The sequence below is a fragment of the Scylla paramamosain genome, chromosome 6, assembly GCF_035594125.1.
Source record: "Scylla paramamosain isolate STU-SP2022 chromosome 6, ASM3559412v1, whole genome shotgun sequence".
Lineage (NCBI taxonomy): Eukaryota > Metazoa > Arthropoda > Malacostraca > Decapoda > Portunidae > Scylla > Scylla paramamosain.
In genome coordinates this window covers 29,151,178-29,168,523 of record NC_087156.1, presented here as the reverse complement: position 1 = coordinate 29,168,523, position 17,346 = coordinate 29,151,178, and the positions used below count along the sequence as shown (strand labels likewise).

The window sequence follows — 17,346 nt, the reverse complement described above, 5'->3', positions numbered from 1 at the left end:
TTAGCTTATTCATCTTCATAAAATCTGGCAATGCACTAGAAATAACTGAGGCGACATCCACCACCGACAGGCATCTTCCTCAGACTAATTTAAATATTTCAAATTGAGCTGTTTCTCCTTCCACAGAATGAAATTAGGTGCTACGATTGGCTAGATTAATTCTGCATTTTTTAATTGGCCAGCAGTTACATTCTCAAAAGAAAAGAACCATGACTAATTTTGCACTTGCACAACAGATGTGACATACATATGCATAAATGAACCCACCTTCACCAGTGTGCCTTGGAGCCCGCCTATCCATCAAGCACATGGGTGCATCACTTCTCAGCATTGTCATGGCTGTGAGCAAGCTTGTTCCCCTCAAAACAGATAAATCTTTAAAAATTCCTGTCATCATTATAAACAATTTGCATTGGGTATATATGGGGTCCAAATTACTCAGAATGAGCTCTATATATGAGAAGGGTAAGAAAGACCATGTTGAGACTGGTGTAAGCGTAAAAGAATACCAGGATCTATTCAGTGAGACAGGTAAGAATCGCTGCAGTTTTATGGGCAAGGCATTTGATATATATTGGTATTACAGGAATGGGAATTGTCCTGTTGATATTATTATGCATATTCACCATCTCACAACAAAAAAATAAAAAATTCTTCTCAGCGAAGTACTTGGGTCACATATAACACAGTGGTGTATATCTTTAACTCCATAAACTGTTCGTTCCTGAGCTTTTAATTTTTATCTAATTTATCATTTCCTCTGTCTACCTACATTACCTCATGCCATGATGGTCTGCAGGCAGTGTCAGGAGGAAGGGGAGGGAAGATGAGGTAAAGGAGGGGAGGCAGGATAGGGAAGGGGTAGGAAGGAGAGGGTAGAGGAGATTTCATTAGCATATGCATGAAACAATGGCACAGCCAATAAGAAAAAAAATAAATTAAAAATTAAAAATTAAAATATATATATATATATATATATATATATATATATATATATATATATATATATATATATATATATATATATATATATATATATATATATATATATATATTTTTTTTTTTTTTTTTTTTATTTATTTTTTTTTTTAATCAGCCAATAGGCAGGGTGTATTCAGCAAGGCAGGAAGGAGGATGTTGACTTTGAATCAGTCTTGGAAGATGGCTGTGTGGTGGCTGTAAGTGCAATTACTTTGAAAAGAAAATTTCACAGCAATAATGAAGCTTAGCCACCTCCACTGAGGACTCCAGTGATAAGGAAGTGCCAGAAGACCAGTAAGGCAGGTTTGGTTAGGTTTAGTTAGGTTAGGTTTGGTTTAGTTAAGCTACGTTTTTTGTATCGTGTGAGAACGAAATTTAATTTTTCTGGAAGATTTTGGGGTTTTTGGGATGAACCTCTGCTGGTTTTTGTCGCAAACCATTGGTTTACATGTGTGGGGATGGGGAAAAGGAGGGGGATAAAAAAAAAAAGTTGATTTGCGATAGAAAAGGTTACTAGATTCATTCAAACCATCAAAATCAACCAAAAAAAAAATAGTCTCGTCCGAAATTGTTAGACGGGTGCACTAATATAAATTTACCGTCCTGTTTTCTTAAGGAAGGCACAGGTGCTGCGAATTTAAGTTGGCTACCATATGTGCCAAGCAGTAAACCACTGGACAAGCACTCTTTCCAGAATAAGATTGTCAATATTAGTGCTAGAACGAGCCGTTTGTTCCCTCCGCACCAGTATTTACTCAGAATATATAAATACTTAATAAGAGCTCACCTTAATGTTCTTGTCTTACATCCACTGTCTCCCTCACACCGTAACTCCAGCACTGAAGCACATTGCTCACGAGTAATTGACAATCAGGCAACTCAATTCGGGCAGAGACTCGAGTTGTTTTCCTGGCGGACATGAACAACTTTGATTTGTATCGGGATCACGATTCAGTGACACCATTGATTGATTGATTGATTGATACATTTATTGTTGCATTAATAATGAAATACAACAAAGGAGGAGGACAGACCTTGCCACCCACCCCCTGGGCAAAGACTTAAGGGTAGAGTATCAAAGATATAAAAATATAGTATACATTACAAGAATATAAGTAAATGAATAAATACAGATATTGCACACCTTATTACATAAATATCCTACAGTCTGGGAGGAAACGTAGGATATTCCTTGAGTATAGCCCTGAGAGAGGCTGAGTCTAAGAAATAGTCAATGAGGGTATAAAAGTCATGTTGACCTTGCAGACTAAATTTAGCAATGAGAGGACATTCCGTGATATAATGACGCAGAGTGTGTCCTCTTGGTGCAGCACACGCCAGGAGAAGCACTGACTTCCTAAAAGTATTTATAGCCTAATCTGAGCTTCATTGCCACCCTATCATGTGATGTAGTGTGTCTCCCATGGGTGTAAGCACAGCTCTGGGAGACACGTACATAGTGAAGACTACTGCCACTGCCCCTATGGCAACAAAGCTCCAACTGATCACTAATGCTACTATGTACAAAGTCCTTGATGCTACTCTTAACATAGCCCAAAGTGTACTCAGCGCCGGGGTCCACTGTGTCGTCCTGTAGGGCACATTGAGCAAGGCGGTCTGCCTCTTCATTAAGCGGGATAACCACATGAGAGTGTATCTAGGTGAAGTGAACCGTGGCACCAAACCTTCTGGGGTGTGGATGAGATCAAGACATTAACTAGATCACAGTCCATGGGGGAGGTATACTGGAGAGCATACAGTGCAACCTGCTGACTGTCAACAAAGAAGAATACATCCTTACGGAGAGGTGCCACAATATGGAGCGCCTCCAGAACAGCATACAGTTCTGTCCTAGTGGAGGACATGTGTGCAGGGAGCCGCCTGGAAACCTCAGTGTCAGTGTAGTGATTGGCAGAAATGTAGTCACGAATGAACAGCCCACATCCGGACCTGCTGCCATTGACTGAACCATCACAATAAACATGAATAGCCTGAACGTGGGGGTACTTAGACAATTTAGTCACGAACATGTCTTGCAGCACATGAGGGAGCCAGTCCCTCTTGGGCTGATGTAGTGAGTGAATATCAACACTAACACGGTGATGGTTCCAAACGGATTGGAGCAGTGACATAACGTTAATACAGGCCTCGGCTATACCTACACTTGTAAGAACTCCCAACATCTTCCTGAGGAATGGAGTTGTAGGGGTCTGAGGATCACGATACAGGGTGGGGGGGGGGGTCAGTGATCCCTTCAGAGAGTCGGACCCCGTGCATAGCATCCGACCAACAGTACGACAAGTAATTTCCTGTATCCTACACATAATACTCGGCAGGTGCAGTTCAGCTCTGAGAACCTCAATCCGAGCAGTCCTTGGGGATCCCAAAATTATTCTCATGGCTTCATTCTGAACAACCTCCAGGGGACGGAGCTGGGTGGCACTAAACTGTATTAAAATAGGGGCTGTGTAGTCAATGAGGAACCGTACGACTGATATATAAAACATCCTTAGGACTGGAATGCCAGCCCCCAGGCCCCTGTTTGCTAGCAGCCGGAGTGGCGCTAGCCGTGGCAGACAGAGGTCTCGAACATAGTGTACAGCGTGGAGTGACTTCCTGAAACTCAGCTGTACACCCAGGTACTTGTGTGTATGAACTCTAGGGATGGGAACATTATTTACAGTGGGCGGACGAGAGACCTTCCCTTTAGCTTGAAATTTGGTTTTACATTTATTAATTACACATAAGGCTGCTAGTTGTGACAGAGCTAACTGGAGAGTCCTGGGTGTGGGTCATTGGAGGAATATGTCGTCAGCATTGATTAGGACTGGTGCCCTGCGGGAAGGAACAACGCACAATTTTGTCCATTAAAACGTTGAAAAGCATTGGACTAAGGACTCCACCCTGTGGTGTTCCAAGCTCAAAGACTTCCTCAGAGGAGACTGCACCCTGAAACCAAACCTGTGCTGTTTTATTGTACAAATAGTCCCTGATCCATCCTAATAATCTACCTTTGACACCTTTGAGAAAGAGTTCCTCCATAATAACATCTTTGTTGGCCCTTTCGAAGACACCCTTGAGATCAACGAAAGCTCTGCAGGTAGCATCCTTATTTATAAGGCACTCAACAAAACAATGACTTGTGGAATGACCTTTTAGGAAGCCATGTACATTGCCAGAGAGTACATGGCCCACCTTATATATAAGCCTGTTCAATATTACCCGTTCCATCATCTTACACAGCTGGTGAGAGAAATGGGGCGAAAGGTGCCATCACCTTTGGGGATTGGGATGATAATGGCTATTTTCCAGGAGTAGGGAAGCTTGCTGCAGTGAGAGACATGTTAAATAGGTTAAGACAGGGTTGTCTACCTTTACCTCCAGAAGGGCATTGAGAATGTCATAGGTGATGCCATCCTTGCCAGGAGCTGTTGATTTGCCCAATTTAACTGCTGAGAGAAGTTGATCATGTGTGATAGGCACACAGGTGTCATCTGACAGAGAAACACTGTGGCGAATCAACTCCATCCTTTGTGGTCTTTGCCGGTCAAGCGCCTCCTGGTGTTCCACAGGAAAGCCAGAGAAGGATGAGGCTTCCTTCCACTGCAGGACGAGCTCTTGTGCCATGCCGGCAGGATCAGGATCACACACTTGCTGCTTGGGCTTGCCCCGGACACTGTTAACGTGGTGCCACACCTCCCGGAGGGACCGGGGAAGGAGACCCAGTACTTCTTTCTTTCCTGCTGCCTCAGATCCGTAAGGTGTCGAGCCACAGTAACAATAGCATCCCGTGACTCTATACAACGCTTCTCGTGACACCATTTATTACTTCACAGTTTTATGGGGATGTGAGTTTCAGCTCAAGTAGTACTCAGTTTACTCGATTCTTATGAATTGGTTGGTGGCTTTCGCCAAGTGTAGAGGTGGTTTTCCCTCCTTCCCTCCCTTCCCTTTCTTGCCATGCCCTACAGCTAAGTGAATCCCCCATTGGCACAAGATTTTATCTTATTCTATATTAATCTTAGTTCTTTTAACATTGTGCTTTTATTTTGTTTGCTTTTATTTTTATTATTTATTTATTTATTTATTATTATTATTATTATTATTATTATTATTATTATTATTATTATTATTATTATTATCATCATTTTACTTTTATCATGTTAATAGACGTAATGACAAGTGTTTTCAATGCTTTAACAACTTGTTTCGGTACCCAAAACGGGCCAATTACAGTTCGATGCCGACAACATCTCACATGGAACACGCATTCTCCCACGAAAGGTATGCCCAAAACAATGCAGACGCTATATAAGAGTACATAGTGCTTTTCTTAATTAATATCAATTACACTTCTAGCACTAACACTACACTCACTAACACAAATACGAACACAAACACCACCACCACAACAACCACAAAGAAACACTTAAACACAACAGTCATTATCACTCGCTGTGGTTCAGTTGTTCAAACAGCACACCAATAACGGCACAAATGAACATAAAACCAGACACATTATCCATCTTCTACTACTTCTATGTGGAGATAAGAGCGCTATGGTCAATCCTGGTCCTTACTGCCCCGTATATCTTTGCCAGCTTTATAGTAAGGTGACGAAGTAAGGGCAGAGGGTTATCCAGTGTGATTCGTGTCGTGGTCGGTCCGAGCATGCTGGCTGGTTTCACGTCAGCTGCATTGGATTGTTCACTCCGATTTACGCTGGACTTGTTGGCAGTAGCGTCTCCTTGATCTGCATTAGTTGTGGCTTCCCTTCGTCTGACCCCATATCAGTATTTAACTCCTTCAACACACTAGAACACCACAGCACTGACAACCCTGCTATACAACACCTTCCCCTCTCGAGCCCCAGACACTCAACACCTTAGAGCAACCATAACCAAACGCCATCATGTTCACCTTGCCCCATCAGTATACAGAGACAGGTGCCCTTCCCCTGCACCCCTGACTTGACTCATCATTCACCCATGCTTCTTCATTTTCTTCACATTCTATTATTTCATCTTCCGTGTCCTCCTCATCTCCTCCATCCTCCTTTCCTTCATCACCCTCCTCTTCCTCTTGTTCCTTACCATCACCACCATCCTCCTACAAGTTTCACATTTTAATCACTCTTTTCTTAGATTACTAACAATAAACTTTCGCAATATTAGAAATAAAATATCTCAGTTACACCATCTCATAAAAACTCACAATCCTGACATAATAGTAGGGGCTGAGACATGGTTGACCCTTGATATTGACAGTAGTAAACTCTTCCCGCCCCTCTTTAGTAAGACTGTTTTTCGTAAAGACCGCAGGACAGACCTTGGCAAAAGGTGACAGTATTCTCATTGCCACCAAGACAGAGGTCTTTGTGTTAAGCATAAGCCACACCTTGACACAGATTGTGAAATCACCTGGGTCCAACTATAAATTTTGAACTGTAAATCCCTTCCTGTTGCTTTCTACAGACCATCTTCTACTATATGATAATGAATACCTACATGACCTTCAACATTCCCTTTTCAAGCATACAGACACATTAGGATTTCAGGCGTTTTCAACCTCCCCGATATTGAGTAGACTGTTATTTCCCCATCTGCTCTTCCTGATGCTGACACCCCTAGCCCCATCATTCCCCACACAAACAGTCAACAACTACATGACACATTCATTGACATCATAAATACATTTTCATTCTCACAAACAGTATTCCAACCAACGCGAACACAAACACTAACACGTCCCGCTGGCCACGGTGGCCCTGTACAACCTCTTATAACATCACACACACTGGATCTCTTCCTCAAAAACACCATACTCAACATAACAAACACCCAGGTTGTTCCAGGACCATGACATTCTAATCATTGACGCCAACCTCAGACCGACCAAACAAAAACACCGGCCCAGACAAATTTTCCTTTATTTAAGAACTGACATAGACAAGATCAAACAAGACTTGACTGCTTACAGTTTAAACTTTTTTGCCACAGACCCTCGCTTGAGACTCCTCTCCTTGAACTGGAATAACCTGAAATACGCTATACACACTACCATGAACAAGTACTTACCACAAAAGACACTTACAAGTAAGTACACACTTCCTTGGTTCTCCAGGGAATTACGCAAACAACACTGTAAGAAACAAAGACTGTACAGACGCGTGCAGACATACAACACATCAGAAAATTGGTCTGCATATTTGGTGCACCAAAACATTTCCCAAAAAAAATAAAATCGCGGAACGCAAACATTTAGCTATTTATCTCGCAGACAATGTAGGAAATAACAAAAGAAACTTTTTTAAAATTCTTTAAGACTCCCAGGCAAGACACCAACACTATTACATCACTTAAAGGCAACAGCAACATTAACACTTTAATCACCACTCCTGAACACAAAGAGCAATTACTCAACACTCTTCACTCAGTATACACACAAGAAGACGATCATATACCTAACATGCCAAATAGTCCCTTCCCCAGCATACCCCCTCTTGACATTACGACTGACGGTGTACAGAAATTACTGGAAGGACTTGACACCACCATATCCACTGGCCCTGACAACATTCCAGCTTCCATAATTAAATCCTTTGCCTCTGTCCTTGCCCCCATCCTCCGGAAGACCATATGCACACACTCTCTTTCATCTATATCATTACCATCTGACTGGCTTTCGGCAAATTCAGGGAGGAGGCAGTAGGCACCTGCCGAAACGATAATTACTCCCAGTGAGGTCTAAAGCACTGGATCAGGGGGTGCTGTGAACTTATCATTAAACCCAGCTGTGACCTCACTGAACGTGTGTCTCACAACACAAAGGGGCAGTCACAGTCTGCCCTCTAAAGACAACTCTCTTTCTCCACACAAAACTACAAGCACCTAATTATATACACACCCTTCACTCAAAATTTCAAAATTATCATGGTGACTCCTACACCAGCCTCGGAGTCCCCATCTGGGGAGGGGACCGCAAATGTCCCCAGGTCAGACTGCCCTTCTGACAATGACCCTAAGTGTCTTGACACCCTCCTCAACTTTTTCTTCATTAACTTCTGCGACATTCGCGGTCTAAGATCTAGTTTTCAATCTGTAGAACACCACCTCTCCTCTTCTAAACCTCATCTTCTTTTCCTCACTGAAATTCAGGTATCTGAGGCAACTGACAGTACCCCCTTTTATGTTCCCTCATACTTTATCCTCATTTTTAATCCAAAGCTGGATGTTGTGTTTATGTGCGCAATGACTTAACTGCTCCCGTGTCTAAGCTCTTGAATCTTCCGAGTTTTCCACCATCTGGCTACGACTACAGAGTCACTCTCAAGCTAAATTTATCTGTGCTGTATACCTCTCATCTAACTCCTCTGACTATAAGAAATTCTTCAACTACTAAACTTCCAAAGTGGAGCACATTCTGACTTTCTTCCCTTTTGTAGAGATCTCCATTCTTGGAGACTTAAATGTTCACCACCAGCTTTGGCCTTCCTCTCCCTTCACTGACCATCCTGGTGAACTATTCTTCAGCTTTTGCTATCCTCCACGACCTACAGCAATTGGTGCAACACCCTACTCATATTCCTGACCGTCTTGGAGATACGCCCAACATTCTTGACCTTTTCCTGATCTCTAATCCTTCTGCTTATGCTGTCACCCTCTTTTCTCCGCTGGGTTCCTCCGATCACAATCTCATATCATATCCAGTCCCTCCTCAGGATCCCCCTAGGCGTTTCGCATCTGCTAGTTGCGGAGACCTGAGGAGGTATTTTGCTGATTTTCTTTGAAATGACTACTGCTTCCGTGTCAAAGACCCGTCTTTCTGTGCCGAGCGTATAACAGAAGTGATAGTGTCTGGCATGGAGGCGTACATTCCTCACTCTTTTTCTCGACCTAAACCTTCCAAACCTTGGTTTAACACAGCCTGTTCTCGTGCTATACATGATAGAGAGGTGGCCCACAAAAGATACTTAAGCCTTCCATCACCAGAATCTCATGCACTTTATATTTCTGCCCGGAACCGTGCCAAGTCTGTTCTCCAACTAGCCAAAAACTCCTTCATTAATAGAAAGTGTCAAAATCTTTCAAGATCTAACCCCCTCGTGACTTCTGGCATCTAGCCAAAAAATATCTCCATTAACTTTGCTTCTTCTTCTTTTCCTCCTTTATTTCAACCAGATGGCACCACTGCTATCACGTCTATCTCCATAGCTGAACTCTTTGCTCAAACCTTTGCTAAAAACTCAACCTTGGACGATTCAGGGCTTGTTCCTCCCTCTCCTCCACCCTCTGACTACTTCATGCCACCTATTAAAATTCTTCACAATGATGTTTTCCATGACCTCGCTGGTCCAAATCCTCAGAATGCTTATGGACCTGATGGAATCCCTCTTGTCGTTCTTCGAAACTGTGCCTCCGTGCTTTCGCCTTTCCTAGTCAAACTCTTTCACCTCTGTCTGTCAACATCTACCTTTCCTTCTTGCTGGAAATTTGCCAACATTCAGCCAGTTCCTAAAAAGAGTGACTGTTCTAATCCCTCAAACTACTGTCCTATTGCTTTAATTTTCTGCCTGTCTAAAGTTTTTGAATCTATCCTCAACAGGAAGATTCTTAAACATCTATCACTTCACAACCTTCTATCTGATCGCCAGTATGGGTTCCGTCAAGGCCGCTCTACTGGTGATCTTCTGCCTTTCTTACTGAGTCTTGGTCATTCTCTTTTAGAGATTTTGGTGAAACATTTGTTGTTGCCTTGGATATATCAAATGCTTTTGATAGAGTCTGGCACAAAGCTTTGATTTCCAAACTACCCTCCTACGGTTTCTGTCCTTCTCTCTGTAACTTCATCTCAGGTTTCCTTTCTGACCATTTTATTGTTGTTGTGGTAGACGGTCACTGTTCTTCTCCTAAATCTACTAACAGTGATGTTCCTCAGGGTTCTGTCCTGTCACCCACTTTTTTCTTATTATTCATCAATGACCTTCTAAACCAAAATTCTTTTCCTATCCACTCCTACGCTGATTATACCACCCTGCACTTTTCCACATCTTTTCATAGACGTCCAACATTTCAGGAAGTAAACATTTCACGCAGGGAAGCCACAGAAAACCTGACTTCTGATCTTTCTAAAATTTTTGACTGTGGCGGAGCAAACTTGGTATTGTTCAATGCCTCAAAAACTCCATTCCTTCATCTATCAACTCGACACAACCTTCCAAACAACTATTTCCTCTTCTTCAATGACACTCAACTGTCCCCTCTTCTACACTGAACATCCTCGGTCTGTCCTTTACTTATAATCAGAACTGGAAACTTCACATCTCATCTGTAGCTAAAACAGCTTCCATTAAGTTAGGCATTTTGAGATGTCTCCGCCAGTTTTTCTCACCCCCCCAGCTGCTATAATTCTGCTGCTATAATTCTGTACAAGGGCCTTATCTGTCCATGTATGGAGTATGCTTCACATGTCTGGGGGGCGGGTTCCACTTATACCGCTCTTTTAGAAAGGGTGGAATCAAAAGCTTTTCGTCTCATCAACTCTTCTCCTCTAACTGACTGTCTTTAGCCTCTCTCTCATCGCCACAATGCTGCATCTCTAGCTGTCTTCTACCGCTATTTTCATGCTAACTGCTCTCCTGATCTTGCTAACTGCATGCCTCCCTTCCTCCCACGGCCTCGCTGCACAAGACTCTTCTTTCTCTCACCCCTATTCTGTCCACCTCTCTAATGCAAGAGTTAACCAGTATTCTCAATCATTCACCCCTTTCTCTGATGAAGTCTGGAACTCCCTTTCCAGCTTCTGTATTTCCACCCTCCTATGACGAATTCCTTCAAGAGGGAGGTTTAAAGACTACCGTTTTGGACGCTTTTATGGGGCTGGCATCTCAGTGGGCTTTTTTTTTTTTTTTTCTTATGGATTTTTGTTGCCCTTGGCCAGTGTCCCTCCTACATATCAAAAAAAAATAAATAAAATAATATATATATATATATATATATATATATATATATATATATATATATATATATATATATATATATATATATATATATATATATATATATATATATATATAGATAGATAGATAGATAGATAGATAGATAGATAGATAGATAGATAGATAGATATTTATCCTTTATTCAAGACAGGTGAGCGGGACCGGACTGATCCTGCAAACTATCGCCCCATCTCACTAACGTCGGTTCCCTGAAAAATTTTAGAATGCATAATACACAAACAAATAATTAATTACCTTGACGCAAACAACATCCTTAATATTAAACAACATGGTTTTTGGCTCAGACGTTCATGTGAATCGCAACTTATTATCACATTTCACATTACGGGACAATTTGATCGACGTGTCATAAAACAAATTGATGCTCTTGTGCTTGATTTTTCCAAACCCTTCGACAAAGTTTCTAACAAAAGACTGACATGCAAACTAAAATACTACGGTATTTCAGGACCACTTCTTCAATGGATCACTAGATTTTTGACGGACAGGATTCAACGTGTTCTACTGTGTCCCTCAAGGCACTGTTCTAGGCCCCCTTCTATTCTTACTATTTATCAGTGACCTTCCGCTATCGACACCTAATTCTTCTAGTAATTCTTCTAGTTCTATTTGCTGACGTTAGTGAACTAACGTCAGCAAATAGTTAGCAGTAAAGACTAATTACTATTGTGGCTCCTTCAATAGGACTTGGACGCCCTTCACCAGTGGGAGCCCACCCGCAAATGCATTTCCGCCCAGAGAAATGCAAACTGTTACGCTTCACACGTTCACACAGTCCCATCCACCACACATACACCCTCCACAATATACATCTAAAATCAGTTCACACACACAAATACCTTGGCATCCATCTCTCCATAGACCTTAAATTCAACATCCACGTAGCATGTAACACAATTGTCAGACCAACACTTGAATACTGCTCCTCAGTGTGGGATCCATACACAAAGAACCATTAACAAGATAGAACAAATTAACACCAAGGCAGCTATAGGTTCATTACAAACAATTACACCCGAACGCCTGGCATTATAACACACTTAAAACAACAAATAAACATGGATCCTCTTCACATACGCAGACAAGATAAGCACACAGACTTATAGTTATGTACAAAATCACAAGCAATCACACTGACATTGATCCACATATATACCTACAAAGAACAAACAATGAACGTACTCTTAACACACACAACCAAGCATAACACTGACGAGTACAAGCACTCATACTTTTCACGTATCATAAAAGACTGGAACAGGCTTCCCCAGTGTATTTTAGACAGTGGCACAATAGATACATTCTCTAAACAAATGCGCACTCACTTATCACAACAACTAGCATACACATTTGATTAACTTTTCTTCCTTCCACACTCTGTTCCTCTCCCCTCCATCAGCTAACCCAATATGCATGTTAAGACCTGTCCGCACCAGGAAACATTATTTGGAAACAATTTCTAAACTGTTTGGAAACTATTTTCACACAATGCTTCCTGTCCAGACCTCAGTTGTCGTCAGGATGGCTGTGAGTGTAGAGGTTGCTCGCGCGCAGTTGTCACAGTTACTTTTATTAAGGTAGAAATTTAGCATTTGAGTGTTTGTTCTCACAGTATTAATAACATGCATATCATTTAACAAAGATGTGTTGCAAGTACTGTAGCAGTCAAATTCAGCGCAAACTTAGTCATACATACAAATTATATTGTACTGTAATGTGTAGTGATATTGTATATTTGCAGCTTTACAGTACTGTGCTAAAATATGATTAACTATTCTTGAAGGTGCTGGTGGCCCCCAAGCTCCTCCACTTGACCCAGTAGACATTAAAGTTGAGGAATTATTAGGGGAGAAGAATGCAACTGTGATAGGTGTGATTCAGAATGATCTCGGCTTTCATACGTTGAGGTAAGATTCTTGCAATTTTTTTGTCCTGTGTACTGTATTGGACTTTCTATTACATAGTGTACCACAATTTTAGCCTAACATTTGCATTGATATAATTTTATCAGATAGTTCATACTTCAGCAAGGTATTTTTACATAATGTACTGTACTGTAGTTGATATGCACTTTTCTCCTTGTGAGATTAAATTAGTTGCATGTTTTTAACTGTGGTAAATTTATGCAATGGTTTTAGGAAGCTGCAGACCCAGCAACGGCAGGAAGACACTGAAGAGTTGGGAGAAGAACCACCCCAGCAACAGGTAGAGGATGATAGTGAACTCCCTCTGCTTCATTGGCAAAGTGTCCAAGTCCAGCCATAACTGAACCTGAAACCTCTAAGGCCCAACCAAGCATATCAACACCAAAACTAAGAAAGTGTTCAAGTGTCAGTGATGAGTATGAACAATACAAAGCTGAAAAAACGCAAATTGAAACTTGAAAAGGAAAAGTTAAAAATTGAAAAAAAAAAAGGAAAGTAAAATTGTTAGCATTGAAGGGAAACATTGAACTTAAACAGAAGTTAATGATGGCTGAAATTGAATATTACCAGTATTTGACAGCAAAAAATATGAAAAATTAATAAGTATAGGCTTCATTTTTTGTACAGTAGAAATTTATGCTGAAGAAATAAAAATATATTATTTTATTTATTAAGATTTTACAGTATATTGCAGTATTATTAACAAGATTGAATCTCATGAAGATTGTCCACCCCAGAGTACCCAACTGAAAATTGTCCACCTCAGCTGCTCTCGGCATCCAACACCAAAGTTTAGGTTAGGTTAGGGAATGGTCGGGTCAGCTGAAGATTGTCCACCCCCAGTCTCGCTCTCATGAAGATTGTCCACCCTAACATGCTTGGGGTGGACAATTTTTATGAGATCCACAAGATTATATGAGGCGCGCGGCGCAACAACGACGTAACCGTGAAATTTGAGATTTCGTGTTTTTGCCTGCTCCGTGTGGTAGAAGGGTGTAAAAGTCTCGTGGTGATGTCGGCCAAGTCATATTCGACCATCTAAGCACCTGTACTAAGGCTCAAAGTCGAGCGTAGTGCGGAGAAAATTTCTCTGGACTAACATCTCGAAAGCGGTACAACAACGACGCAACCTGCTCCTCCCAGCCTCACGTGCGTATGGCCAATCAGCGGCGCGGTTGCAGCCGCCCGGCGCGGGCGAGCCAATCACAGCACCGCTGCCATGTTTACCAGCGCCGTTGCCATGGTGACAACACACTCACCATGTGCTCATCCACTCTGCCCTTTAACACGCCCGAGCACAGACGCAAGCTACCTTTCTCGTGACTCTTTACGCAACTATGGCTACTAGAGTGCAGACGAAAGTGTCACAGCGTCTTGCTGTGGCCACCAGCCTTACGTAAGTTTTTTAAATCCCCAGTCAACCCGACTTAGTGGGTTGAAGGGGGATTTAAAGGGTTGGTAAATCCGCTAAGGGCATTGCCAGGATCAAACAGACGTATCCTGGTAATCAACTTAACTGTCTCAAGCCAGTGTAAAGGATGAGAGCCAACTATATTCAATGAATACAAAAAAAAAAAAAAAAAAAAAATCGTTTCTTCATAATGTTCTTGACATAGCGGCTTTCCATTAATACTTACCAGAATGCATGCACAAACATAAAATTATCAGCATTACACACTGTTAGTCATAGCAGGACGTCAAAGTTATGGTAGGAGTAATAACGTGCCGGTAATGAGTAAGTTTTATTTTTTACGCTCGGAAAAAAATTCATAAAAAATTTATTTATGTACCAATCTTCATGAAACTTTCACCTAATACTATGTGTAATAGGCTCTAACACATTATTAACAAATGAAAACAATATCGGGAAAAAAAATTATTACCTACGGTATACGCGTTAATTAACGCGTAAGTCATCCACCCAAAATCGTCACCTATCACTTCGAAACCTACATCCCCAAACAGAACTACCCAAGACCTTTCAAATGATGTATAACACTTACTTATTTAAGGGTATCCTATTGTGCGCAATCAGTGTTTAACTTTGAGCGCGTTTTTCTCGAAACTTCCATTTCTCGGTTAAGTCGTTGTTGCGCCGCGCGCCTCATATACTGTAGCATGTATGTAAAGGAAAAAAAATACAAATTATATTATTTTACAAACTGTATTTGTTTCAATTCATTTTATCTTTCACTTTTGACTATAAGTGGAAAAAACTTGTTAGTAGAGAGAGAGCACTGCAACAGCAATCACACCTTCATGATACCTCATTCAGCCACTGGTCTGCTGCAATATAAATTAATGTACAAAAATTTAGTAGTTTAGAAAATAAGACTGGCACCAATTACAAATATTCATTCACAGTACTGCATCTCTGAGCAAGGGTAATTAAGTACAGTACTGTACTGTACTGCACTTAAATATTTATTAATTCAGTGAACATATATTGTAATGTATACAGTATACTGTATTGTACAGTATACAGTACAGTACATTCAGAAAAGTTGATAAGGATAAGTAGCACATACCTGAAATGAAGATTAGCAATATAATCTCGAAATGGATATCCGTTACGGCCAGCTGGTCTACCAGGATTAGGAGATATCTCTGCTTCACCTGGCTCTTCTTCATCTGCACCTACGTCCCCTTCAGCTGCATCGTGGAACAGTTCATCTTCCTCGTTGATAGGCACTGGAATGTTAAACTGCTTGCACATGTTGTGGAGCAGAGCACAGACATAGACAATTTTGCATGTCTTCTCTGGGGACAATTGTACTTCACCATGAAGTATATGGAACCGTCGCTTGAGCTGGCCAATCCCCCTCTCTACTATACAATGTGTCCTCTTGTGTGCTCTGCAAGAATTAGTAACCATCATAAGGTGAGGTATTGCAGTATATACAGTAGCATCTATAAGCTGCATAGTGTTGAAGAGGAAATCTGTACTGAAGAGGAATTCTATACTGTATTGGTATTTTGGTTGTTATCACATTAAGTAATGACTACTACCTAGACTGGAGAGGACAATACCTCTTTAAAATAAACTGTACTATATAGCATAAGAAACATGATTTTAACTTACGTGTTATAGTTTGTCTGAACACCAACCAGAGGGTTTAGATAAGGCGTCAGCAACCACTCCTTGCAAGGATAACCACTGTCTCCTAGAAGGTAGCATCCAGCTGGGACATAATTTTGTTCAAAAAGTGCTTTCAAGCCAGACTCGTCCAATATCCTGGCATCATGTACTGAGCCAGGCCACCGTGCCAAAACATCAAGTATCTTGTACTTGGCATCGAATACGATTTGCACGTTGATGCTGTGGTATCGTTTTCTATTTACATATAAATGTTCATCGACACTGGGAGCCACAATTCTAATGTGTGTGCCATCTATGGTACCCACAACACCAGGAAACCTATAGTCTTCCATGAACTCTATTTGTTTCACTTGCACTTCTTGGCGAGTCAATGGGAATTTTACAAATTGAGTTACAATGTCTGGTTCTGACAGTGCATCAATTGTCTGAGTAATGACACGGCTGATTGTTGCTTGTGAGGTCCCAAAGTCGTCACTGATACACTGCTGCATTTTACCCGTGGCCAAATATCTTAGGGTAATTGCCACCTTCGTCTCAGGACTCAGTGGTTGATTCCGTTCTGTACGGGATTGAAGTTTGTCCCTCACTAAATCAGCCACTGTTATTATACCAGCACGGTTCATCCTGAAGCGTTTGATGAGTTCGTCGTCATTGTACTTGTTGAATATGTCCCGTCGCTGTCGATACACTCGCTGTCGTCTTTGAGGTTGTTGTTGTTGCTCCGCCATCTTCTCTACTAACAGGAATTTGTTAAGAGCTTAATAGTCCTCCACAGCACTTTTACCTTAACAGTACTTTAAAGGCCCTAACAAGTTTTCTGTATCCACTGTTAGTGCTTAACAGCTAAATGTTAGCCTTAATTGGAATTTGTTACCCTTAACAGCTATTTTTTAGTGCTAACAAGGTTTGTGTATAACTGGAATTTGTTACCCTTAACAGCTATTTGTTAGTGCTAACAAGTTTTGTGTATACGGCCTGTGACTGTTTGGAAACAGTTGGAAAACATTGTTTCCAAACAATGTTTCGTGATGTGAACAGGTCTTTATGTACCAGCTGTGGTGCATAAAGAATCAGAAAATACTTGATTGATTTTTACGCCTAAATTTTTAGGAGGCCTAAAATAACAAAACTCACGCTAAAGTTCATCGGTGAACCTCGAGCGCCATCATCACCCAGTTTCAAGACTGGGTGATGATCAATTTTTGACTACTGCTTTGACCCTTTTATGAGACTGGCATTTCAGTGGGTATTTTTTTTTTATTGGATTTTTGTTGCCCTTGGCCAGTGTCCCTCCTACATAAAAAAAAAAAAAAAAGTTGATT

At 41.2% G+C, this 17,346-nt stretch overlaps 2 protein-coding genes across 3 annotated transcripts in view; both read right to left on the bottom strand.

Annotated features, from left to right (window-relative positions):
• The window catches only part of LOC135101589 (galactosylgalactosylxylosylprotein 3-beta-glucuronosyltransferase S-like), a 71,626-nt gene extending 69,708 nt beyond the window's left edge, over positions 1-1,918 (bottom strand). The window contains exon 1 of one of the 2 annotated variants that reach the window (XM_064005752.1): positions 1,769-1,918. The gene's annotated coding sequence lies outside the window, so the exon portion shown is untranslated. The remainder of the gene's footprint in view (positions 1-1,768) is intronic. The other variant, XM_064005750.1, reaches the window with a different exon arrangement.
• Positions 1,919-14,512: 12,594 nt separating this feature from the next.
• On the bottom strand, positions 14,513-17,269 carry LOC135101588 (putative nuclease HARBI1). The gene is made up of 3 exons (XM_064005747.1): positions 16,007-17,269; positions 15,453-15,779; positions 14,513-15,210 (listed from the first exon to the last, which is right to left on the bottom strand). Exons 1-3 carry the CDS (start codon positions 16,750-16,752, stop codon positions 15,192-15,194), a joined length of 1,092 nt encoding a protein of 363 aa, XP_063861817.1. The 5' UTR covers positions 16,753-17,269; the 3' UTR covers positions 14,513-15,191.
• Positions 17,270-17,346: the final 77 nt, after the last annotated feature.